Genomic DNA, 25,789 nt, shown 5'->3' with positions numbered 1-25,789 from the left:
TAAATTATTCAACGTTCTCCATGTGACTGATGACATTTCTTATCTCTCAACCACTGATTCTCCAGTCCATCAGCAGCCGGCAAATTCAATCTGATCGTTTATCCACTGTAAATGTATTTTATATTTCACTTCAGCATGAAAAATGACTTGGAAATCTTCGAAAAAATCACATAATCAAAAATACTTCAGTATAGAAAAATAGGAAGAATATGTAAAAATACACATTTTTCCTTTAAAATCCGCAATTAACAAGGTATTTAATGATTTTTTACAGTGTTTTGCCATCGCTTTGATAGTTTGCAACATAAATTCACAGATATTGATATGAATCTCAAACATGATGTTAAAAATGCTGTTCTTTTTGCAATAAAATCGTTTCAATTGATTAACATTCCATTTACCCTTGCAATAAGAATATTTTAATTAATAATCCAAGTTCGAATTCTATTCTATCTGAATCAGATACTTTGCTTTACACACGTGAAAGAAGTCAACTGAAGAATCCACTGAATTGAATGTGTGAAAAGTTTACCCAGCAAAAGCACACGGCGAATAGCAGAGACACTTTTCGCCGCTTGAAATCAATTTTGGCGCCAAAGTCAATAAAACTTACCAGAGACTTTTTGGAAGACGCAATCTGTCTTGAATTCCCGGTGGAAAACCTCCTTAAAAGCTTCTCTATATTTTCTCTCATCCTTCTGCTCATCCTGAAGCACTGTCAGCAATTTTTTCTTCGAATTTATCTCATCTAGAAGACTTCTGAGTTGTGCACAAGAACTTTGTGGATCTTTTTCTTCGCTGAATGAAACGTTTTTGTCAAATTCCGTCTTCATAATTTGCAGAAACGCCGCTAAATGATTCTCCGTTCTGCAGGAAAAGAGAAAAAGAGACGATAAATTGTGGGAAATGTGATCAAGTGGCATTCATACCGCATGTAAATCTTGAGCTTGAAGTTCGATTTATTGATCTCTTGCACTCTAATCAGTCCTCCTCTGAAGAAATCATCTCGCTGATAGAATATCTCAATCGCTCTCTTCTGGCCACCAATAAAATACGACGACACATCATCATTCTCGTCCACATCCATCAACTCATGTGAGACTTCGTCGCTCTTTCGTGACTCATTCATTGAGTTTTCCGATACGACAATACGATGGAATTTCAAGTTGTCCATCAAAAATTGGTAAAATCGACAGCTTATCTCACTTCCACTCTCCATATGAATGACTTTGCGCAAAGAAGTCGAAGCGATTGCCAAGAGATTGCGATAAACTGAAAATAGAGGCAAGTGAGAAAAAACATCATAATCGTTTTATTAAAGCTCTTTTATCAAGTTAAAGGTTGGATAACTTCTTTTATGACAGTGAATCTTATGTTCGATTAAAAAAAAAAACCTTTATAGCCTTTTTGACCGCTCGCTTAACCGACAATTCATTCCTTAAAACTGTGCGGACAATTTAACAGCAAAACCACAAAATGCGAAGCGTTAAAATTTTTATGGAAAACACTCAAACACAATAATAGACTTGTCATAATTTCTTTCATAGCTTCTGTGTCAGGAAAAAAGCGTGTGTCAAGGAAAAAACTTTAATCCTCAAATGGAGTAAATAAACAAACAACTCGCACGACAATCAAGGCTAACATAAAGCTCATGAGGTGAAAAGTACTCACAAAACTTCTTCTCATCGCGTTCCATCGTGAACACTGCCTTAAAGAGAATCTGAAGAGGAATTTCCACCTCGCCAGCCATAAATTGGAGTTGATACACTTTCGCCTCATGCTTAATCTCATACTGAACATACACGGCAAACTTGTAAAGGGAGAACTTGGAAAAATCCATCACTTGAGTTGTAGTCACGAGAATTGCCGGCAATCCCGGCTGTAGACAATTTTCCTGCGGATATGAAGAAAATCATTGGCAAACTGCAAACATTCCGAGCTCGCGATAAAACTTCCACAACCTCAAGTGGTGTCCATTCGTGCTGAAAATCCACAGAATTTGCATACGAAGGTTCATCGCAATCGAAGAATTCATCAAAATTCTCAATTGTGCAAGAATCGTTTCTAATCTTGTACAATTTGAATTCATAGCTGAGGCGATCTAATTGGCTGTTTGCCAGCAAAGGCCTCACATTGAGAGCCACACGTCGTCTGAAAAACAGAGAGAAAAAATTCAATTTTCACCATTCTAAATGTGCTTTCCAAAATGTCAAAAACACTTCATATTTGTCGAGAAACGCTCCCAAAAACTCTCACCGTGCAGAATTCTATCCAACATTTTTGCAGCGAACAAAGCAAGGGGAGAAAATGTGGTCAGAAGTGGTGTACAGATCATTAAAAGCTTTAGGAAGCTAAAGTGCTTCAATTTATGCAATATTTGGTTCACAACTTTGATTTCCTATTTGATTATTTTACTCTCAGAAATTATTTTTTTGTCTAAATATCAATTTTGCAATATTTTTCTTGTGCCTAAATTGAAAGTATTTTCACTTTATTGGTAGAATTGCGTGTTTTTAGTCAATTAAAATCGTGATTTCAGAAAACAATGCTAAAGTCAAACATAACCTCAATATTCTTAAATAAACTCTTAAAATCAAAGGATTTTGGAATCAAAGGAAGAAAAAAATCATAAAATATTGTATGAAAACGTGAGTTTCATAGTTTATCAGTTAGTTTTGAGTTAGATTTCAGTTAGATTATAGTCAGATTTTAGTTAGATTTTAGTCATATTTCAGTTATTAGTTGATTTCAGTCTTGTTTTAAGCAAACCAAGAAACCTGAAGTCCTGGAAATGTTAAGGATTCTTCATACAAATTGTGGTGTACAGATTTCAGCTGTATTATCTTCCCCTTTGGGGAAAAAAGTTCTCTCACGTGAAGTGCAAATATTACAAATTTTCCTCCACATTGAGAAGAATTGCGATGGAAAAGCTTAACAATAGACAAATTCTACGAATTGCCGATTGGGCAAATTGTTTCCGCTACACAATTGTCTATCAATTAAGCTAATGACCGCTCCCACATCGCCTCCCACCACCCACTCGACTATCGGCGTGCAATTTATCCCCAGCTAAAGCACACGATTCGCAATTCACGCGACTGTAAATCTCCATTTGAATATTTATTTGGCCAACAAATCACTATATCCTGTGTGTGCTCGCAGATGAAGGAAGCGAAGAGCGTTGGGTGGCAAAAAGCCGCCACCCAGTGATGAATGGCGCGTGGTGGGAAAAGCTCAAATCTGCATTGCGACTCTATGAGCAGCGCGCGATGTGTCGTATCGTGTGTAACGTTGGAGAGTGTAAGGAAAGCAGTGGGAAAGTGGGACTCTTTTTTGCCAAATCGACTTCCAGCAGCGGATGCGGAAACGTCATTTCCCACACGTTTTCCCACTGTTTTTCTTTTCTCCTCCCTGCAATCAGGCATGAATAAATACATTCTCATCCTGAGGAAACGCAGATGTTTGAACAAGAAGCTTAATTATGTATTTAACAGGCTGAGGTGAGCATCGCCTAATCCATTCAATATATATTTCTAATTTAATTCCTTCACCCGATCATAAATCAATTTATTATGACACTTTATGCGTCACGCAGTGACACAGTGATGAAGGAGAGTGTGAAAAATGTGTGTCCAAATTGACATTAAAAATGAATTATCACATAAAAGGTGATTTAGCAAACATTAATATCGAAGAAAATATGAATTCCTCCTCCGACTCCCTCGCATTTCGCCACATTTAGATGGTGGATGGGCCATAAAAACAGCACATCTCCGCCATTCACGTCATCCTCGAGAAATTATCAATTTCGCCCCAACAATTTGTCCTGCAAAGAATCTCCCCTTAAGTAATAATGTTTCTGCATAATTGAAATTCTTCTTCCTCTTCGCATTTCACATTTTCCGCTCTTCTTTCTGCTCTTCTCCTCCCTCCCCCCAAAAATGGAACATGAGTAAACAAGAGGGAGAAAAAATCACTCACACTGTCAAGATCAACTCCCAACATTTTGTCACGATATATAAAATTTATTAACATTAATAAATTTCCATCTCTTTTCCTCATCCTCCAGAGTGTCACGTGAAAGAGAGAGAGAGAAAGAGTGTGAGTAACCGATCATGTGTCCATTAGGGAATATTTATATATATTTTTTTAAATTTATTGTCCCAACAATAATGTCACAATTGTAAATAGCAAACATTATGTGCGCCAAGTCTACCCCAATTCGGTCCACGGCAAATTGTTTATGATTCCTCTCGAGGGGGTGGAGGAAGTTTCCGTCTGCAGTGGAATTTTGGGGTGCACTTCTCTCCCAACCAGACTTTTCTACCCCTTTGCGCCCAAGCGGGGTGGGCCGAGAGAGGGTGGCGAGATGTGTGTCATTGCCAAGCATGCGCTCCTCATCTAAATCGACCCATTCAGCAATGAGGGCTGCATTGCAAACATTTTTTCTCTCATCACATCCAGTCGTGTGCTGTTAAATTACATCTCTAATGCCACATTATTTATGATGAACACTGTGTGTCTAATATTGCCTGACATCAATGAAAGGCAGAAGAAATATTGATTTAAGAGCCTTTTTTCGTCGTCTTCTCATTTTCCGTGAATTAACATTTGTCATTTAACTTGATTAATTGACGTATTAGTAGAAGGATTGCAAATGAATGATTCAATTTTTTGTCTCAACACTTTAATTGTTCAGCTATTCTATTTGCGTACTTCAATCAAATACTTCATTACTTATTCCATTTGATCCTCTGAAGTCGCCGTTGAAAACACTTGAGCACTTCATTATTGAGTAGAGAAATTTTGGCTACAAATTTTGGTCTCAACTTTGATGAAATTTTAATGATAACCAGACAAAATGTTGAAATTCCTCTGTTTTCTAACGAAAAATAAGGTCACATCTTTTCTGAAGTTGACGGAAAGTGTTTCGAATTCATATGAAAAGATTCACTTGTTAAGAAGATCACAAGTTAAGTTGCTCTGTAGCACAATGTACGCGTAATTTACCATCCTTGCCCCCAATTGTCCTTTATGTCAACACTGTTGATCGCATTGAAAACTTCCACGCTCAAGTGCCTTTTTCCCCCTGAGGAAGGTCAATTGAGTGTGGAACTGTGGCAAATAGAGTCATATGTTGGATTTCCTTAGAGAAAGCCCACCTGGGAAAATCCTTTAATTGTCTGTAATTGATAATTATGCCCTCAATTGATGGAGCTTTTTCCCGAGTCTCTTCGCCACATGTGAAATTGGCGGAAAACACGAAAGTCTCGTGACTAAAGTCCACCTTCTGCGTCGTCGTGATGAAAACACAGAGAGAATCTCTCTCTCTCTCTCTCACGCTCTCTTGCTCTCTTGTATTTTCCACACACTTGTGAAAATTGGCAAAAGCTCACGCAGAGAGCCAAAGAGAGGCGAGAGAGCCAACACGGGGCGCGACTCGAGTTCCCCAACATTTTTGTATACACTCAGACTTCAGTTCTCCACGATCCGCCGACCAAACGCGACATTTTACCATTTGTGTCTGCAAGATAGATTACTTTATCATCAAGGAATTACTCTTCCGCAAAATATCTGTGATTTTGTAACATTTAGAGAATCTTTCGTGTGGTTTTTTCTTTTCTTTTCACCTGCTGTTCGTGATTGATTTTCCGTTGGGTTTTTTTTTTGTTATTGTGCATGTGAGAAAAACCCTCCGCCGATGAAAATCCCTGGCAGGGTGGCAAGGAAAACCCGAAGAGGAAGAAAATCACGTGAATCTAAATTGCACAGTGTTGTGACTCTTGCGTGAAGATTCGCTATTATTGTTCACATTGAAGTCCCGTGACTGTGTGTGCAACACATTCGAGTCCAAATCAGTGGAATTGATTATAATTGGAAATTGATGGGGGAACGTCAATCCGAGTGAATTTCATTGGGAGCATTTAAATTGCCGACAAATGTTACGTGGTCTTCTGTGAAGACCAAACACACAAGACAAAAAAACCGAGAGACTCCCCACCATCGCTGATGATAGAGAAACAATTCAATGATTATTTGCTTGTGAGAAACACACCGGCAGTCCGTGTTGTTAAAATCGATCTGTGAAAATTAACAACTCCAAACATTCGCCTTAAGAACGCGCGGCGAGATAGAATCTCTTCACATGGAAACACGCTGATTTCACTTGTAACAATCTCGTGAAGAAGAAAAATAAACGGTGCTCTGGTGCTTCAAATTGCATTCTATTAGATGAACCAGAAAGGAAAAACTCTGCGAATTTACACGAGAATTCTTGTCTTCCACAACAACAACACCAACATCCAAAATCAACCGAATTCAGATGTCACGACACTTCGACTGAGGAAAATTCAGCTTCGCACGCACATCTGAATTCTCAATTAGCATCCAACGAAGAAATTTTCATGAACCAATTGACACCTCACGGGGTGCAAAGGTCATTCATGAAAGCGAACAGGTATCAGTGTCGCATTGTCAAGAAATGCTTCTTCGTGTTCGCCACCATTTCCCTCCTGCCGCTCGGGGTGGTTTACCTCGTGTCGACGGATCAAGTGTACACCAAGCTGAAGTCATACGATGTGAGTTGCAAGAAAGAATTCACCCGAAAAAGATTAAGCGCACTCCAAAGTGTTGTGGCTCATTTTAGCATAACTGCAATGCGATATTCCAAAGCAAGGGGGAGATATTATGGTCAGAAGTGGTGTACAGTTCAATAGAAGTATTTAAGGAATGGAAGTGTTTCAATAACAGCATTGTGATGCTTTCAAAAGTTACTTTCCTCAAAGAATTAACGCAATAATTGAAGAAAAAGAATTGTTCTTCACATTTTTTAGGTTATGTTATGAAATTAACACAAATTTTGCCACTAAATAACCTTCAAAATCTTTCATTCTTACGTCTAAGTTTGTATAATTTACATTTATTGGCGAAATAATAATGAAATCTGTTGTAAATCTTATGCTAAGATTGATCATAACCTCTAAAAATTGTTTCTGGCAACGAAATTGCCTATTTTAAGAGCTGTTTAATTGATTTTCTGCTCAAAAATAGCAAATTTCAGCTCTTTGTCGATTTATAACAGATTTAAAAGATTCCGAATAAGTTTTCTTCAAGCATTTACTTAGAGATCTCAAAGTAATTTTTAGGTTATGATCAAAAATTCATCCCAAATAGCGAATAACAATTAAATCACATCAAAATATCCACTGGAAGCTTCAAATATTTCTCAAATACTGTTTCTCTGTGAGTTTTCAAGGGTAAACAAGTAAGAATGTCGTTTTTCATGGGTCAAAAACCTCTTAATTTGAGGTTATGACACTTAAAGCGGTTGGAAAAATAGGGAAAACACATGTTTAAAGCACTGCTAAAGTGCACTCACACAGTTTAGCTGTATTATCTCCCCCTTGATCCCAATGTAATTTATGCATTCTTCCATTGCACTTCCACACTGGGCATTATCAGCACAAAGCTCACCCACTATCGCGCTTAAAATGCAAATACGAAAATATTAAAGACATAATTTAAGTTGAACATAACATTGGAAACTCAATTTTACTATAGCTATTTTTCCACTCTATCTTATTCTTTCAGTGGCACAATAAACAATGCCATCGCCGGTTAAATTTATGCAAAATATAACCACTCTTATTGTAACACACGTAATTATTTATACTTGAATAGTCCCTTTCTTTCCACAAAATAAAAAATCACAGCGTGAGAAGCAGCGATATGGAAAGAGGTTCGTCATTGTGCCTCTTTTCCACTCTGTAATCATTTATTGAACAACAAGGTTTCGAATAAAAGGGAAATTTGACGAAGGAAAGAATGATATTTTACTCAAGAATGAGTCAAATTCTGTCTCTGAAATTCTTCCTCATGTCATGAATTCAATGAATTCAGACTAATTAAAAGTCAAACTTATTGACTCATCATCAATATTCATGAATATTGTAGCAATCACAATTAGAAAACACCCAATTTTCCCACTGAACAACCCCCTAATGAAGCATTATAAAGGTAAACTAAGGGTTAAACCATCTCCACTCAAAACTTATCGTCTCTCTCTCTCTCTTTCCTCTTATTTTGCTTGTGTAAACAGTCTATAAATCAAGTTTTGAACTTATCGATTTGGAACAAATTCCCATGAGATTTCATCCCCCCTTCCAAACCACTCTTTATTCATTTCATACACCCCAAAAACATTCTCCCGCTCCACACACACGCCCACGAGAAAAAGCTCCAACTTATGGCTGTGCTTGTGCAAAAGTGCGAGAGAGCGAAGAAAAATAGATTGACGGTGTGAGAAAGGGCAAGTGATAAAAGTTCATTATACCGAGCTTTATGTGCGGAGCTATGAAACTTTTTTTCAAATCACACGAATCACCTTTGCGTTTTGTGTGTTCTTGAGTTGGGCGAAGCGCGGCTCTACTTGTAATCGCCCAAAAACTCTGATGTCGCAAAATTGACATCAGGGAGGCAAATTATGACGAATGGCATGGATTTACCCTAAATTTCAGTATGTTATAATTGGTCTCAAGACCTTTCCAACGACCCGCTTATTAAGGACCTAGATCCTTCCGAACCCTAGATATTAGGGTTCAAATTATGAAACCTTAAATAGCCAAAACTCCGCTTCTAATTATCCGATCGGAATAATTTAAAGCACATTTAATAAATCTCGTAAAATCCAATCTTTCGCCTGAACATCATAACTTGATATAATCAACTCTAGGGACGCTAAAATCGAAAAAGCAAATTTTAAAAACCTAAAATCAAATATCTTAGAAACCAGACTGTGTATTTTAATAGAATTTTAGTATGTTGTAGTCCAGGTCAGGACGTCTCTAAAAATCAAGTTATAACTTTTTATTGAAATAATAGAACCGGAGTTATGGTGGTTTAAAGTTTTGATATTAAATGACCTAGAACTTGTTCGATCATAATGATTTTAGACTCGTTGGAAACCCTTGCAAAAATCTACATGTATTTAGAACAATAGAAGGTTGTGTGGCCACCGTTACTGGCGTTGTGGAGGTTTGAAATTTCTGTTTTAAAATCACATTTCGAGTTGGTTGCGTCGCCCAGCTGACTATAAGCTAGCCTTGGCCTTTGCTTATCACGTCCTTTTTTTATTGTGTGTGTGTGTGTTTTGCCATCCCTCTGTGGATTCACCAACACCCTCGGGGTGGAGAGTTTTATTTGATATGGTCGGACAGGCATGAGACGACGTTGTAGCGATTTGTCTTCCTGCCACCTGAAGAAACTACACCACCTGAAGCGTGAACTTTTTCAATTTGCCCTCCTCAGCCAGCTCAGCTGATGTCCTCTCTCTGCCTGGACGTGATTCTGCCCATCGGAGGGAAATTAAATGCAAGATAGCGACTGTGTGTTAATTGGCGAGAAGGATATTACAGTGGGCCACATTAGTAGCATATTTTATGTCACATTGCCTTCTCACCTCGTAAACATAACTTCGAAAATCCTTTCTTCATTTTACCAAAACGATGGCGATATTTTGCGCAAATTTTCCACCCACACGCAAAGAGAGAGAAAAACAGAGAGAGAGCGAAAGAGCAGAATAATGGAAACGTGATTCAGAAAATGTAAAAGCATGAGGAGAAATCAACACGTCGAACATGTGAAGGATCATCAAAAGAACGTCATAAAGCAGAAAGAACACTTTACGATGGAACTGTGCTCACATAAAGTGAGACATATTTAACTAATTCAGATTCACATCTTGTTCACTGTCATTCTCACCACTTGATTCTTCCATCGTCATTCAAATGATATGGATGAAGGTACAGAAACCTTGCCGGCAAACTTTGCACTCTGCGCGCTTTCAGTGGAAATATGAATATTCATAATGCAAAAATCAATGGCTTAAATCGAATATCATGACATGCAAGGGATCGCGCCTTCGCCTCAGTTGGTTTAAATTGGCCAATAAAGGGTGTTCCAATCACGGCATATTATATTCAAATTAGTGTCCAAACATCTGGTCTAATTCTCATTCCAATTACGCTATCATTTCGTCACAAATCATCCGACCAAATCAATGTCTGACAAGGCGCGGAAGATTTAAACGAAAATTTCCCTAATGTCACAATATTTTTGTGACTGTGTTCAATTTGCAAAGGATTTCCGGTCGAAATAAGAGAAAAAACTCCATTACCATAATTAAATACACCTGATTTAACTATAAACCAAGTTCTCTGGTCATAAATTCAACCAACTTCAACCCTATCTTATGCTCTTGTTGTTTGTAACTTCCTCAATGTGAATTGTTGGAAAATGCCAAGGAGAAAATTACTCGCAATTTCATACCAATAATTTTGTGATTATTCAATAATTTCTTGATTTTTCGTGTTTCTTTTTAAATTGTGATTTATATTATTTACTTTGGCAATATTATTGGTTAATCAATTTTGTTATTAGCGTCCCTCACGCCGACTTTGCTGCCCTCTGGTGGCCAGATGTGGAGATAACGAACAAATAATTCAATTTTAATTTACTATCCCGAACAAATCTGAATATAATTTGATTTATTTTTGTATTTTGCCTGAAAATATTAAAATTTTGATTGTTTTGCAATTTTACTTGGAAAGTAATACTTTTTCGGCTATTTTTATTCAAATCTGGATTGAAAAATTGCCCTGGAAAATATCCAGAACTTTTTTTTTATTACAATGCGAAAGCAACTTGAGTAAAAAGATGATTAGCACACTTGAGCCCAGCAAAAATGAGGCCACCAAAATTCATAATACGCCCAAAAACTCAAGTGCGGCAGAGGAACATGAGTGGAAAATATTAATTAGGCGATATCCTATGAAAGTGTGGGAATTATTTCGACAAGTACAAACACCAAAAAGTATCGAATGGTTATAATGAAATTAATTAAACATGCAGCACTTTATGCTTGGGGAAGTAAAATTCAACAGAAACATGGCAAACAGGCACGAAATTACCCTTCAAAAATAACCCACATCAGCCGCATGATAAAAGGGGTTTAGTGTCGACTGAGGCGTATTTTCTCTGTGAGAATCCTACCACACTTTCCCATCATATATATAGAGAGAGAGTGGGAGAGGAGAATTTTCACCACACTGAAGAAGGATATCTCCTCATCGCATAATGGTATGTATTTGAAAGACGATCAAGTGGAGGAAAAAGCTCTTTTCGCACCCACAGATTTTCACTGTTTGCGCCTGAAGATGGCATATTTAGGACTCTCCCTTTGCCGCTTTTTTCTGCCTTCTTGCCCAACAAGCTCCTCTGCTTTCCTCTCTCTCTCTCTCTGTCTCGTCTCACGACAAAACACGTCCATAGTGTTGGGTATTGAAGGGCGAATGATTGATTTGCCATTCAGTCCATTGGTGTCTCACACCGCATATCGCAATCAACGTCAAAGTCAATGATAGAAGATTGTAGAGAAGCTCACAAGATTCTTCAGTGGCTTTAGATATATTTCTTTCGGGTAGTGATTAAGGCATGATTTTGCGCTAGAATTCAATACTTTCCCATCCCAAAATTGACTGTGCATGGGAGAAACAATAGCAAGCGAATTCCAAGCCACCCCTCTGTTGAAAGGAACGCCACCCCCACCCACAATTCACGGGCCCAGAAAGTCATGACATACACGACATAGAGTAATTATGCTTGATGGCATTAAAGTCCATGACACGCAGTTGAAATGTTTCCTCACTCCGCACATTGAAATGTTGCCCTCTCGCACTTCTGTTTGGGGGAATTTTGTGAAAATTTTGTCACATTCTTCCATCCCCAAACACGGGGCGGACAGCGCCACCCTCGCGCGTCGTCTGCTCACATTGTGTGCGAAGCGAAGGGTGAAGTATTGATTAGCAAAAACGAGATTCTCGCCTGTAATTGCTATTGACACACTTCTCCATTCATTCATTCCTTTTTCCACCCTCAAAAGAGCCACACGGGGAAAAAAGCACAGAGCGAGAGAAGATCATTAAAAACCCACCCCTCACTCTGTCCTGGCTCACTTTAAGGCTTGTTTGCATGGCAAAACAAGTAGAAAATTATCAAGAGAGCCACATCATAAGCAAAAAGTTAATTGTCCAGGCCATTGTGTACAAGACAAGAGCAAAACGTGCAATTCACCGTGAGTCCATACATAATTGCATCTGCGGGAAAAACAGCAAAGAAGGCGAACAAGAGTGGATAACTTGAGGGTGGTGAAAGGTTCTTGCCATCCGCACATTGCCAAATATTGATTTTTCACTAAAACTCACCCCAGATACGGAAAATTTCATATTTGTCTCACTCTCTCCAGTCTCATTTGCACGTCAAACACTCTTTTCCAAGCGCACTTTCCCGCCACGGGACTCACGACTCATCAATTCTCCAAACACTCCAAGATAGAGCCGAAGCGCAATTAATTCTTTATTGCCGTCACACGTTTTTAGGTCAAAATTTTTACATTATTGCCATCGATTTTTCCCCAAAAGCTTTTTATTGCATCACACGTCGATACAATATAAAGTTCAATGATTCCTTTTTGCACGACAATCTCATGTGCAAATTCTACACTGCAATCAAGGATGTTGTCTTTAAAAAGCGAATTGGATTACCATAAAAAGAATATAAATATCGGCTCAGACAATCTAAGCGGACACATCTGGCCATAATATATAAAATCATTTCACATGAAAAACCGAATGTGCTTCAAAATAATACGCACACAGACGCGCGCGCGCGCGTGTCTGCAAGGTAGCGAATTGATAAACTGCCAAATTTACCTTTGATAACACACCACAAATTTATTTGGAAATTTTCCCATGCCATTCAATTGAAACTTCCACCAATTTCACCGCACACAACGTAGACAAATAGAGTTGTTCTTTTTTTCCGAAGTTCTCACTGCAATATTAATTACTTTCGTGTCTTCAACACGCTCCCTTTCGTCAATTAAACAACATAATAGGCCAGAGTGGAAAGAGTTATTATCGATGGTGAGGAAGAAATTCTGTTCTGTATCAACATACTTTCCGTACTCACACCACACTTTTCCCTGTATGTTGTTTTATCAATAAACTTCAATTCACAAAATACACGTCGTGAACAAATATTTGAAGTAAACTACCGCGCCGCAAAAGGCTTGCGAGTGAGCGGAATATTTTTGGAACTATAGGAGTTTTTCTCAAGTGAAATACCTTTTTTGCACCACACTTGATAAAATATTGAAATTTTTGCTGTAAGCCATGAAATTCACTCAATAAGTGGAAGTGGGATAGAGAATTTTTCATTCTCTAAATATTTTTCTATGTCGTTCAATATTTCACTGGTAGAATTTATGGTGAAAACCATCAGTGTATATTTTCAATGCCCTGCAGTGAGACAAAAAGATAAATACACAAAAGGATTTTTATGGCTGCAACTAATACTGGGCGATCAATTATTCAACAGTGATTCCAAAGAGCAAATCACAGAGCGATTCTTGAAAACAATCAAAATTTGAATATTTTCAGGCAAAATGCGTAAATAAATCAAATTAAATTCAAATATTTTCAGTATTTTTAACTAAAATTTTAGTATTTGATTATTTTCTCCACATATCGCCACCAGAGGGCAGCAAAGTTGGCGAGGGGGACGCCAAATTATCGTGGTTTTCTCTCTCTTCTCACGCTTTCTCACACTTTATCACTTCCTGTTGAGATCCTGGCCAGGAGAAAAGGAAATTTAAGCGCGAGTGTGAAGCTTTTCGCGGACTTACGCGCAGTTGATCAGCTGATCAAGCTTGAAAGACGTGAAGAAGTTCCGATTGTATTTCCCAAAGGCAAATTCGACCTTTGAGGAGTGCGTATTCCACTTCATGGCAATTTTTTTTTTATATTTCTTCTTGATTGAATAATCACAAAGTTAATGGTTCCAAATCGCGAGTGACTCCCAAAGGCGAAAGCTTTATTCTTATGCTGACGATGACGATTCCACTGCGAATTTTATGAATATCCGACCAAAAGTTAAATCAATAAATAGAATAAACATTACTTCCGTTCATTATTTTTTTTTGACTTCCCCTGCAAGTCAACTATTGAAAATTTTTATTTCACGTTATGAAAATTTATTTATTTCTCCTACGCGGAGAGAAAAACACAACCACATTCCAAACAGTCGGCAGTCTTTTGCGAGTATATTTTTAAAATTCAATGCAAAGTCAGTCAGTCTCTGTGTATTTTCTAATGTCTTCTTGGCATCTTAGAAATCATCGCAGAGACAGAGAAAACTTGGGCATGGCGATGCGATACAAGAACCCTTGGGAAATGTCACACAATAAGAGACTTTTCATGTCCTTTTTTTCCTTCAGCGAGAACACATTGAAGTTGGAAAAAAGTCTCAAAGGCATTAAATATTTTTCAAGGTGCTTTCTGAGAATTTTCTTTTAATAAGGGCGACTTGAAGAAGTCAGAAGGCAAAATTCAACCTTTACAGTATTGAATTTCCCACTGAACTATCTAAATTTCCATTAAATTTCATATCCTGGGCACAAAGTGAAAGCGAGTCTCTGTGGAAGCTTTTGCCATTTAATATGATAACAATAACAGCCAGAATACAAACAGAGGGAAATGAGAAAACTCCTCTCAAGCTCTATACACAATCATGGGAAATGCGTGGCAGAGTTTCTCTCTGAATGAGGAAGGAATATTGAAATTTCCCACAACACAAAAGTCTGGAAAATGGTGAATAGAAATTTCTATCAAAGTGTGAACGATCAAAATTTGTTCTGCTGTGACAACTGAAAGACCATTATTTGTTAAAATGTGGTCTCAAAGTTTTATTCTTCATTGTACAAAACTTCCCCTAAAACAGCATCAGCAGAAATTCCACCCGAAAATGCTTCGTTGCAGATCTTCTTTGCCACACACAGAAAGTTACAATTTTCGCAACTTTGCACAATCTCTGTGTGATCTAAAGCAGCGGAAGTTAAACATTTTCATTTCCCACACGTTTTGCGAGGATGTATGAATAAATTCATAACTGAATATGGGCAAAAGGAGGCACGCGGAGAAAGGAATTATTAATATTTATCCTCATGCGGAGCAAAGGAGGCAAAATAAGGTAGAAAAAATCGATATTTATTCTTCTCTGTGTTTTGCCTTCCTCCCCTATTTTCTCTTTACCTTTCTCTCAACTTTACAACAAGCCTAAATAAGAGAAAATATTATGTAGATTGCCAGTTTTCCCCGCACATCTCGCGGCATCGAATGGGCGAAAGTACCAACGGGGAGATAATATGCCTTCAATCTGTACACCACTTTCAAACACTTCCAAATTTGTCTAACACTTCTAGAACATGAAATTTGTAGTCTGTTTCCACGTTTATCCCCAAATTTTACTGATTTTTTTTCAGTTTTGTATTTATATTTTTGCAAGAATCGACTTGAGAACGCATTTTTGGATATCTTTTCTGATCATAACCTCAAAATATCACCAAAAGATCTTTAAGAACTCCATTTGTGAGCTTTCTATATCACAAAATCAGTTATTGTAATTTGTCAATGAATTCAAAATTGCTGTTTTAGAGTCAAAATTGTTCAAAAACTTTTCTAAATGAACATTTTCGGAGACTAAATGACTATTTTTGAGGTTATGTTCAATTTCATTCCATTTTGCAGTATTTTTGACACATTTTTAACATGAAAAAGCTTCATTCTGCCAATGCTTGGTGATCTTGGCGATTTAAGCATAAGAATTGGTGTTTTAGAATCCGAATTAATCACTAAATCTTCCCGGAATTCGTTACATAACCTAGAAAAAGACTTTGACGTTTGTTTCTGCGTGAAAATCGAAGGAAATCTAAAGAATTGGGATGATTTGTCGGTAAAAAAAGCACTCAGGAAAGGAATATTGAAGGTCTTTGAATACTTTCACTTCTTAAGCACCTCTTCTGAGTTGTACACCACTTGTGACTGTATTATCTGCCCTTTGGAAAGTACACGCGTTGCAGAAAACATAAGGTAGACTTCTTTTGAAATGTGCTGCTCAAAGGGAGGGATTTTGATGGGCCGCCGCCAGTTTGGGGCAGAGATTTTGAGGTGGTAGAGAATCTCCCAAACACATATTCATACTTGTTAAATTAAACTCCCAAGCAATTTTCTCGTCAATTTTTATGGCGCATATGAAAAGATGTAATTCATCTCGCAAACTTCCCCAAATTGTGTGTGTGTGGATTTATGGTTGTAATATTTGGGGGAGGGAAAAGAATTCCACACCATTTATTTTCTCGTGAAAGAAAAAAACATCCATCGCGCGCACACAAACTTTTCATAATTTTCACATGAGTGGAATGTGAGTATTTTCGGTTGAGCGCCAGCTTTTGGAGAATTCTCGCACGAATTCTTCACTTGTGCTTCACATTCAGAGACGATCTTTGGGACCTTTTGTCACATCTTTCAGAGCGACAACGTTTTTTTTTTACTTCTTTTTTTTCCTCCACAACTCATAAGTTTCCGAAACAATCTAAAACGTAACATCGCCGCACTTGGAATTGGGCCAAGTGGACACTTTATCTCGCTCCTCTCGACTCTCTTCACCCATTCTTTCACTTCCCCCGAGAATTTTTCAATCAACATCTCATCCTTTAACACACACAGAGAGAGAAAAAAACTCATCCACGAAAGACAGGAAGAACGTGTCTGATATTTCAGTTTTCTGACAGCTTTACGATCATACAGAATATCACATCAATACTCCTCATCAAATGCAATCCCCCGAAGTGAGATAAGCACTAAGACCAGAAGATTAGTTCGCTTGAGCCCAAAATTCCTCAACACGGCCAGCATATTTCCCATTTGTCCCCAACTCGCACCTCAAAATAAATCACGCATCTATTTTTAATTGTATTTCACCTATTCTTGCTTGTTATACAACACAAAGATGACACACTAAAAATAATTCCGAGCGAGAGAGAGAGAATATTTGAGCTGGGCGAAATTAGAGAAACACAACATATAAATTGACAAATTACAAAATCCCATTAATTATTCCTTATTCAACACGCAAAAATTAATAATAACACGAAGATGAAATTTTGCTAAAAAAAATTCGAGCCAAGAAATCTCCCAAAATTCCATCCAGTATTCTAACTATTTGAGGTTCGATGCACTGAACGCGCCTCATTTCCCAAATATAAACATAAATCAGCACTCAAGTTTTAGGCTTGATAACCAGAAGAACAAGTTTCTGAGGTCAAAATCTTCCGAAAAATCTCAATTCTATCATGTAAATTCTATCGAGTCCAGCACACGAAAAGAAAAACCTTTGGTCACTCAATACATTTGATGGCAATAAAGCGTCCAAAGTCGCCGATTTATCTCCGTCTTAACTTCAGTTCACTGAACTAAACTCCAGAGAAATGTGAATAATTAGCATAAAAGAATAGGGATTTCGTGTGAATGCATAGAAGATCTTTCGACGGACGAACGATGTTATTAATCGTGTAAGCTGAAAGCTTGATAACCCGAAAACAAGTCTGTGAGGTAAAAATCTTTCAGAAGAACGAAATGAACATCCGCTGTATTAATTATTTTGCTTCGTGAGATCACAGAATAGCGAAAACTGCGATATTAGAAAATAATTCTTTAAAAAATCAACAGCAAATTACCCTAAAATATTCAATAAGTTCCCACAAGAGCCATAATAATAACTTGTGAAATTAAGACGTCGTTGGAACTTTACTTTCATCACATATAAAATAAACTGTCAAAATATGAATTCGGAAAAATGTGCTACAAGATTATGATTCATCATTATTATTTACGAAAGTGCAAATAATGATGTTTTTATGTATTTAAATACATATTTATTGGATTTTTCTGGCTATCTGTGCTAATTTTAATGCACCAAATTGAGGTTATGTGTTTCCGGATATCCTTCGACTCTTTCCAAGGAAACTAATTGATTTCCTAAAAATAGCAGCATTCAAATATCTTTCTGATAGCTGAAATTCGTATTAAATATACTCCAAACTTTGCGTTGCAACGCCTTTTCGTTCATTTCAATACAAACTATGACAATGTAAATTTGCAACACAAAATTGATAGCTTTTACGAACTGAAATATGAATTCCGTAATGTTGCAACGACGATTTATCTTCACAACCATGTCAGAGATTCTCAGAAATTAAATATCAAATTGCAGACGTAATGAAATTTCCATCATACATATCATGCAATATATGTTTTTCTTTTTCCACCCCCGCACTTTCCGCCCACGAAATGGAACATCTTGATGTGGCAATCCAAGTATGACAATGAAACACAATATCCGGCACTCACTCTGGAGCACGGACCGAAGAGCATGTCAGCGAACGAGATGGAGAAGCTGGAGGCGCGAATGCAGAAGAGGGTGGAACGCGTGGCTGAGGTGTGCTCCAAATACGGATTAGACAAAAGAGGTAGGAGAGCAAGCAGAAATCACCTTTCACCCGCAGACGATCCTGCCTCATTCTAATCCTCATCCAAGTTCAGCAATTATTTGCCTCGCACAGGAGTGAAAGGAGAAAAAAATCCCGCGTCGACGAAAATTATATCCAAAGAGAAGAGAGAAAAAAACCTAAATTGTATTATCCTTAAATTTCTTTCATTCCCTTCTTCCCATCGTCGCATCAAATAACCTTACGCCTCACCTTTTGCTCCTCCAGAGAACAAACCCACCATCAATTTCCTCCCTGCGTTAACATAATGTTCCGCACACATTATTAATAATTCTGTGATCTAATTAAAATCTATTATCTCGTGAATGCTGCCAAAATAGGAAACGATTCGCTTCATCGGCCAAATTCATGGGAGTTCCTTATAAATAAACAACATCGGCTTATATGGTAAATATTTGATCTTCTGTGGTACTTTGAAAATTGCCGCTCTGCGGCTGGAAAATTACTATGAAAATCATTTTCACCACCCACACAGGTGCAACGTATTCAAGGCCGCCTCCACATCGTGGATGTACAATTTCAACCTGATGGCCGGATATTCGCCGCAATTCCTCAAGAAGTCCAAGGAAGTTCCCCTGGTTTTGGCGCGGAAAAAGTACAAACGTCCATCGGAAAGTGAGGTAAATAATTATTTCATATCTCAGATATACAAAATAGCTCAGAAGTACGAACTAAGGTGTTCTCTAATAGAAAATCTTATCAAAGCCTTCACTAGTTGATTGATGATCATTAGCTTATTGAATTTTAGTTTCTTGAAGTATTTTTGTCAGATTAAATCGCTACAATTCTGCGATATAATGCGGCGTCACGTGTCTTGAGAAAGCCTAGTTGCGAGCTACACTTCATAACATTTCGGTGAACAAAATTTGGGCCGCAGTTGTGCGAAAGAAATGAAGAAATTGAGCAAAAGCGTTAAACTGTAGCTAAAAACACACGAAAAGCAAATTGACAAGTGCAAATCAAGGCGTTTTATGATGTAAATGTCTTCTAGACATCCCAAACTCACGATTTAATGTGGTTATTTTGGAGCAAAATATGAAGTGAACTTAATTTTCGCTGTCCTTTTGTGCATTTCTCTCTGCATTTTGCGATATCTCGGCCCCTAATTGAGATATCGCCGTGATCTCAACGCCATTTGAAAGATCATTAAATTCTAATCATTCTTTGTCTTAAGGTAAATGTCTGAAAAATTGAAGGAAATATCGAATTTTTAACTCCAGTGTCTTAAGCTAATTTTCGCTACTGTAAATTTTGCCGCCACTATGCAAAATTCTGTCACTTCATAAGAACGGAAAGAGACACACATAAAAATGGTGTTGATAAAATTGCCGATAAAGAAATTTCCATTTCTTTACAAAGTCAATTCCCTCGATGGATTAAGTGACTTTTAACGCAACACCGGCTTTTTATGTTCCCCCACGCAAGACGGTCTCCAATTGAGGAGTATTTCGACCGGATTTCAGTATCTAATTAGGATGAAGACAAAACCCTCCTTAATTGCATAATGACTCATTATTCCACGTGAAATATGCCTTATAATATCAGGGCCATTTGTTCCCCAAACAATTTGTACACATATATATAGAAGAAAGTCTATATCTATAACCTGTGACAGCGGTTTTGTGGCCATCCGTAATCAAATTAGTGTTGAAGAAAACTCCACCATCCGTGTGATTATTGCGTGTAATTTATGCCTCAATTACACAAATTGAAATTGTATCGAACCCATATGCTGACTAATCATTGAACACTAGCGCCGTAATCATTGAAATGCCATCATATCAAGCTCAGGAGCGGCACGAGATAAAGTGATGGCAGAGAATGAATGAAAGGCGCTCATGTGGGACTTATCGAAATGCTATACATGTTCACAAATGGATTAATAATAATTGCTATTGATTTATGCAAAAATATTATCTTTCCTAATTTCCCAAACATTTTGCAGACAATCAACTTTTGGAGCAATTCTCAGTCACACGAGAAATGTTAAAATTGTGTTATATTGGCTTAACACACGCCTTTTCTATTCTGAGTCTGGCGCTTGTGTTAAAAATTCCACCACTTGTGTTATTTGCTATTCTGCCAACATGTGTTAAACCATTTTGTATTGCCTGAATGTTTAATTTTAGCACAACTTCGAGAGGTTGTTTTAAAGAATGTAGAATGTGTAAAGAGCAAATGAGTGCAGATTTAAATCTGCAAATATCTTGCAAGGATGGATTAATCTGCAATTGTGGCTTTAATTTTCAAGCATGAACATGAATTATGTTTACAGTAAATTCTTTTTATCATGGATTTCCTGATTATGAGCTGGAATTTTAATCATTCTGACAAATTTCACCATTTTTCTCTTTTACACATTTTGGTGGCGTTTAAAACACAAACACAATGTTTTAGCGAGAATATCACGGGCTGTTTTTCCTTATTCATTTCGAATGCTTAACTTAACATGTTTTTAAGTTTAACATTTTTGTGTGTGACTCAGAATTGCTCCATTTATTGATTTTGCACCTATTATTCATATAGTCTCTAATAACGCTTGTTCTGCACAATCATTTTAACCCATCGACAAAAGCCACAAAATCCACGTAAGAATCTCCCTCAAACAGCAATTGTGAATTGCCATCGATCGACCAAATGAGGAGTAAAGTCATGATTTATTTAGGCAAAAGGTACACAAGCAAAATTGCACACAAAACCCTATCGCAGTGGTGAATCGAGTGGCGGCAAATTGACAATGAAAGAGCGAGAGCGAGAGAGTGAATGGATTGCTTTGCTGGGGGGTTAAAATTCACTCAATGCATCGATAAATGAAGTGATTCATTATCAATTGCAGCTTATTTCGTCACTCAATGACTCCGTGTCATTCCTAATCGTTCGCCACCCCTTCGAGCGCCTCCTGAGTGCATATCGGGACAAACTGCAGAACGCCCTACCAAATTCATTCCACAGCAAATTAGGGACAACTATCATTCTAAAATACAGGAAAGTAAGTCACCAATCAATGCCAACACTCTTGTCACCTCGCCTACAATCTCTCTCTCCTATTTGCAGAACAAATTTTCACGTGTACCGCGATGGCCTACATTCCCAGAATTCGTGGACTACCTAATCGACACCTTTCACAGTCATCGTGAATTGGACATGCACTGGACGCCCGTCACGAACTTCTGCACCCCATGCCAAGTGCGCTTCAGCGTTATCGCTAAATTTGAGACACTGGAGGTAAGAATTGCCCCAAAAGCCAAGAATTCATCATTGAATCATGACGGAAGAAGTGCAATATTCCGGGATTGTTGTTGAAATCTGTTCCTCGCGGTTTTAATTAGAGATTGGACAGGTTTTTAAGAAGATTTCTTAATGGATCTTAGAAGCAGACATGACGGAATTCACGTTAAACATCTGGAAAATTACTGAAAGACGCAGTCAATTGCGCTCCAAAGTCGAATTTCCATAAATTACGCTACAAGACATTATAGTTTCATAGTTTTCCTATAAAAAATTAAAATCTTCAGTATAATTATCCTGAAGACACCTAAGATTAATTTGAACCTCATTTAAAAGCCAAAACATATTTAACTAGCGAGAATTGAAATGTTACTCAGATTCTGTTTAAGTTGGACGATTGATTACTGCTTTGCCTCAGTTTTAGTATCCCAAAGGGATGAAGGATTAGGCCGAATGTCTTCAAACTTGGCATGGAAATTACTTATTAATGAGGGAAGATTGGTGGAAAATTTCAGACCTCTAGCTTAACGAGGAAATTCGCGGCACTTTGTTTTGTAGTCACTGTAAAGACTAAGAAACTTTACATCTCTGTTTTCCGCATAGGAGGATCAGCGGTATCTCATCGAAAAGGCCAACATTGGTCACATTGTATCGCCTCAGTGGAAGAATTCGGGGAAAGGCAGCAAGAAAACTGTCGCCCTGCTCGAGGATTTCTACAACGAACTATCGGACAAGCAAGTGAGGGAATTGTATCGGCTCTTCATGTACGATTTCGAGCTGTTCGGCTACAGCATCAGAGACTTCTATCGCAATACGACGGACAAGCCATCAGTTCCCACCACTTCGGTCAAGTCTGAGACAACACTGAGGCCACATTCCTCCGACTGAGTGCCCGCACATCCACCCTCAACTGTGATGGACGAGAGAAGGACAATAGAGGCGTTGTCTGTGAAAGGATTCAATTGATCTCATCAGATGAAGCATCAGAGTTTAAGTAGAGGACTTTTAGGTCAACTATTAACTTAGTAAGCATACTTTGAAATACCACAAAAGGCCTAGTCAACACACAAAACAGTCTAACTGCAAAAAGAGAGAGAGAGAATAATTATATAGAGTAGAATTGTAGCCAGAAAAAAAGTGAGACGTTGAATTTTTCCTCAGAGTTTTGTTCACCTTCACAAAGTGCGGCAAACAAGTCAATATTTTCGCCCCTTTTCACATGTTACTTTCAACATTACTATTGCTGGTCTTAATTTTTGCCCAAAACAATCAACACGACATTGTTTCCCATGTTTTTTTTCCTCCCCATTTGAAAGCTTTATGTTAGAGGTCGTTGCAACTTTATTTTCATAATATTTTAAATAAAATGTCAAATATATGAATTCGTAAAAACTACCTTGCAAGATTGCAATTCATAACATTTACGAAAGTAGGGAATTTATCTTCTAAGAAGGCCAGACAGGCCGAAAAATACACGTGAAAATCAAGAAAATTGATAATAATGACGTTTTCAGATTGATTTGTACAAATTTATTTGATTTATCTTGTCATTTGTGCACATTTCAATGCACTAAATTGAGGTTATGTGTTTCCGATCATCCTTCGACCTTTTCCGATGAAACTGATTGACTTTTCAAAGCATTTTCAAGTATATTAAATAAATATGTTTTGTTTCTCTTTATTTCTCACGCGTTTTCTTCAAATTCTTCGCGTTTAACAGCTGAAATTCATATTAAATAAACTCCCAATTTTGCCTTGCAACGCCTTCTCGTTCGTATTTCATTCGTACTTTACACTAGCAAAAAAAAGCATAAAGTTGCAACCCAAAAATCGTAGCTTTTACGAACTGAAATACGAAATATGTAAAGTTGCAACGACGCGTTAGTATATATTTTAGGCATTTTAGGTGTGTTTCTGATTAGATTACAATCTGTATTATTTGCTAACTCAGAATTCAGCTTAGATAGAAGCAGTAAATGAAGAATTCAGAGAAATTGACCAACAAATTGAAGCGTTAAAGTTTGAAGCGTAAAGTTAGAAAAAACATTGCAATTTGAAACAATTAGTAGAATTAAAAGGCAGAAAGTGATAGTGTATCTTAAATACACCTAAAAAATTAAATCGAGGAAGGGAAGAATTGTAGACATTTTTGGATTATTCATCGAGTTTAACCACAGCGTTTGAATAATTAGGAATAATAGACGAATAGTGCGTGAGAATGAATTGTATGAGCTTTGAATTCCTATGAAATAAAAGTGAGTGAGAATTTACCTGGAGTAGGTTGTATTGAAGATGGGAATGCCGAACACGATCCTGTCATTGTGGAGCTTCAGCCACACTTCGCCGTACTTCACCAGCGGCGCAGCCTCATCGGGAGCCTGGAATGAAGTGCGCTTTAGGTGAGAAAAACCCTTCAGAAACCTCCATGGAAAAACTGAAAAACTCACTCCTGTGCTCATTTCTGGCGGCCCATACTTTCCCACATGGCGGATCTTGTGCAACTCCTCTTGGATGAGCTTTCTGCGCATTTCCAGGTCACTCTCGAGCTTCCTGTTGCGCGATTCCAGACATTGCAGGAGAAAACCTGAAGATTCATCCTCTTTCTCATCACTTTCCATCTCATCCTCGTCCAGGAAAGCTATCTCTTGTGATATTCCATCAGTTCTCATGATGTTCACCGTGCAATTTCCCTCTCCGGATCTGTCTTCAATGTTTACAGATGAGATAAAATCTTCTGTCCTCCGGAGCTCTAAAGAATCCTTCAGTCTCTCCACAATAAACAACTTCTCGTCACACTGAATGAGGTAAAAGACTTGTCGACTCTTTCTCTTGCTGTATGCGAAGAATAATTGCATGGAAACTCGTGCAGGAACTGGAAGAGATGGAAAATCAACAGGTAAATTATGCAAATATTCCGGGAAAACATTGAGGTTAAGTCACACCTAAGGGATGTTTTACAGCCACTTCCAAGCCATCCAGACAATATTCCCTGACGATCTCTCTGTCCCAAGCCTCATAGTAATGTCCACGAGCAGTGAGAATGGCGAAAAATGTGCATTTTGGCCGAATAACAAACTTCTGCACAAGAATTTTATCCTCCATTGCGATGAGCCACTTTGGAAGGTGTTTCTCACATAAATCACTCTCATCACCATCCATATTCAGCACTTTCTGTGAAAACAGGCTGTCTTTTACCAAATTGAGTCACTAAACTTGCACAGAAGGGCGGAATTCTACAAGAAAACACAGGAAAAGTAGAAAGAAAACAAACAATGCGCGGGAATCGACAAGCACGTCACAGAAACTCCAACACCCGCCGCCACAGACGCCACTGTCAGCCAAGGAGTTTTTGCAAAATCGAGGGAAAATTTTACATGAAAAAATTTATTAACTGATTTTTTGAAGTTCTTACCACTTTATCTTCGGTTACATTTAATTAAACTATCAACTAAAGGACATAAAAGAAACTATAAATCATCTCCATTGTATCATCTAACGCAAATTGTACGAATTTTAATATGAAATTTCTCTATTTTTCCTTTCTTAAACTTTTTCTTCTTCTTCTTCTTCTTCTTCTTCTTCTTTAATGCATTTTTTTCTTCTTTATTTTATACTTCAAATTCCTCCGATTTTTTGTTTATATAATTACTATTTTTCCTCCTCTTTTTATGCATTTTCTCCACTTTTTTTTCTTTTGTTAATTAGATATGAGTTGGTGTTTTAGTTTTTTTTTTAAATTATAAATTACGTAACTTTTTTCTCTTTTTGCTCTCTTTTTTCTCACCATCCATTTTTTTGTTTAATTAATAATTTATGTTATAATTTAATATATCTCATCGCCATCCCATTTTTTTAATTTGCTAATAGATTTTCTTGCCTTTTTTTTACACATTTATTCTTCAATAGTTTTAGGGTTTAAAAAAAAACTTCCTCGGTTTTCATCATCTTCTTCTTCTTCTTTACAATGTAATGCCGTTGTTTTTTTCTGCTTTTTGTTTTGGATCTCATTAGCGGAAAATAACTGTATAAAATATAAAAAAAAAAAGAAAATATTATTATTGTAAAACGCTTTTTGTTTTTGCAAGAGAGTTTCTTCCTTTA

At 37.4% G+C, this 25,789-nt stretch overlaps 2 protein-coding genes across 2 annotated transcripts; one reads left to right on the top strand and one right to left on the bottom strand.

The window, feature by feature from the left end:
• Positions 1–8: 8 nt before the first annotated feature.
• On the bottom strand, positions 9–24,961 carry LOC132261102 (uncharacterized). The gene is made up of 7 exons (XM_059759659.1): positions 24,631–24,961; positions 23,960–24,560; positions 1,962–2,151; positions 1,672–1,894; positions 930–1,272; positions 614–867; positions 9–105 (listed from the first exon to the last, which is right to left on the bottom strand). Exons 1-7 carry the CDS (start codon positions 24,845–24,847, stop codon positions 86–88), a joined length of 1,848 nt encoding a protein of 615 aa, XP_059615642.1. The 5' UTR covers positions 24,848–24,961; the 3' UTR covers positions 9–85.
• On the top strand, positions 5,802–23,958 carry LOC132260113 (carbohydrate sulfotransferase 11). Its single transcript, XM_059758050.1, has 7 exons — positions 5,802–6,578; positions 18,271–18,421; positions 18,781–18,847; positions 18,936–19,080; positions 21,297–21,449; positions 21,515–21,685; positions 22,292–23,958. The coding sequence occupies exons 1-7, from the start codon at positions 6,405–6,407 to the stop codon at positions 22,574–22,576; spliced, it is 1,146 nt and encodes a 381-aa protein (XP_059614033.1). The 5' UTR covers positions 5,802–6,404; the 3' UTR covers positions 22,577–23,958.
• Positions 24,962–25,789: the final 828 nt, after the last annotated feature.

Source organism: Phlebotomus argentipes, unplaced genomic scaffold, assembly GCF_947086385.1.
Source record: "Phlebotomus argentipes unplaced genomic scaffold, Phlebotomus argentipes genome assembly scaffold_18, whole genome shotgun sequence".
NCBI classification, from domain to species: Eukaryota; Metazoa; Arthropoda; class Insecta; order Diptera; family Psychodidae; genus Phlebotomus; species Phlebotomus argentipes.
The sequence above is the reverse complement of the archived record's forward strand: the minus strand, read 5'-3'. Positions and strand labels throughout refer to the sequence as shown.

Bases quoted from the DNA above. Each gene is read 5' to 3' on its own strand.
- LOC132260113 (XM_059758050.1), top strand. From the start codon at position 6,405: ATGAACCAATTGACACCTCACGGGGTGCAAAGGTCATTCATGAAAGCG. The intron at 19,081-21,296 runs GTAAATAATTAT...TATCAATTGCAG, and splicing joins AACGTCCATCGGAAAGTGAG to CTTATTTCGTCACTCAATGA. The intron at 21,686-22,291 runs GTAAGAATTGCC...TTTTCCGCATAG, and splicing joins CTAAATTTGAGACACTGGAG to GAGGATCAGCGGTATCTCAT.
- LOC132261102 (XM_059759659.1), bottom strand. From the start codon at position 24,847: ATGGATGGTGATGAGAGTGATTTATGTGAGAAACACCTTCCAAAGTGG. The intron at 24,561-24,630 runs GTGTGACTTAAC...CATCTCTTCCAG, and splicing joins GGCTGTAAAACATCCCTTAG to TTCCTGCACGAGTTTCCATG. The intron at 2,152-23,959 runs GTAAATTCTCAC...TCTGTTTTTCAG, and splicing joins TTCAATACAACCTACTCCAG to ACGACGTGTGGCTCTCAATG.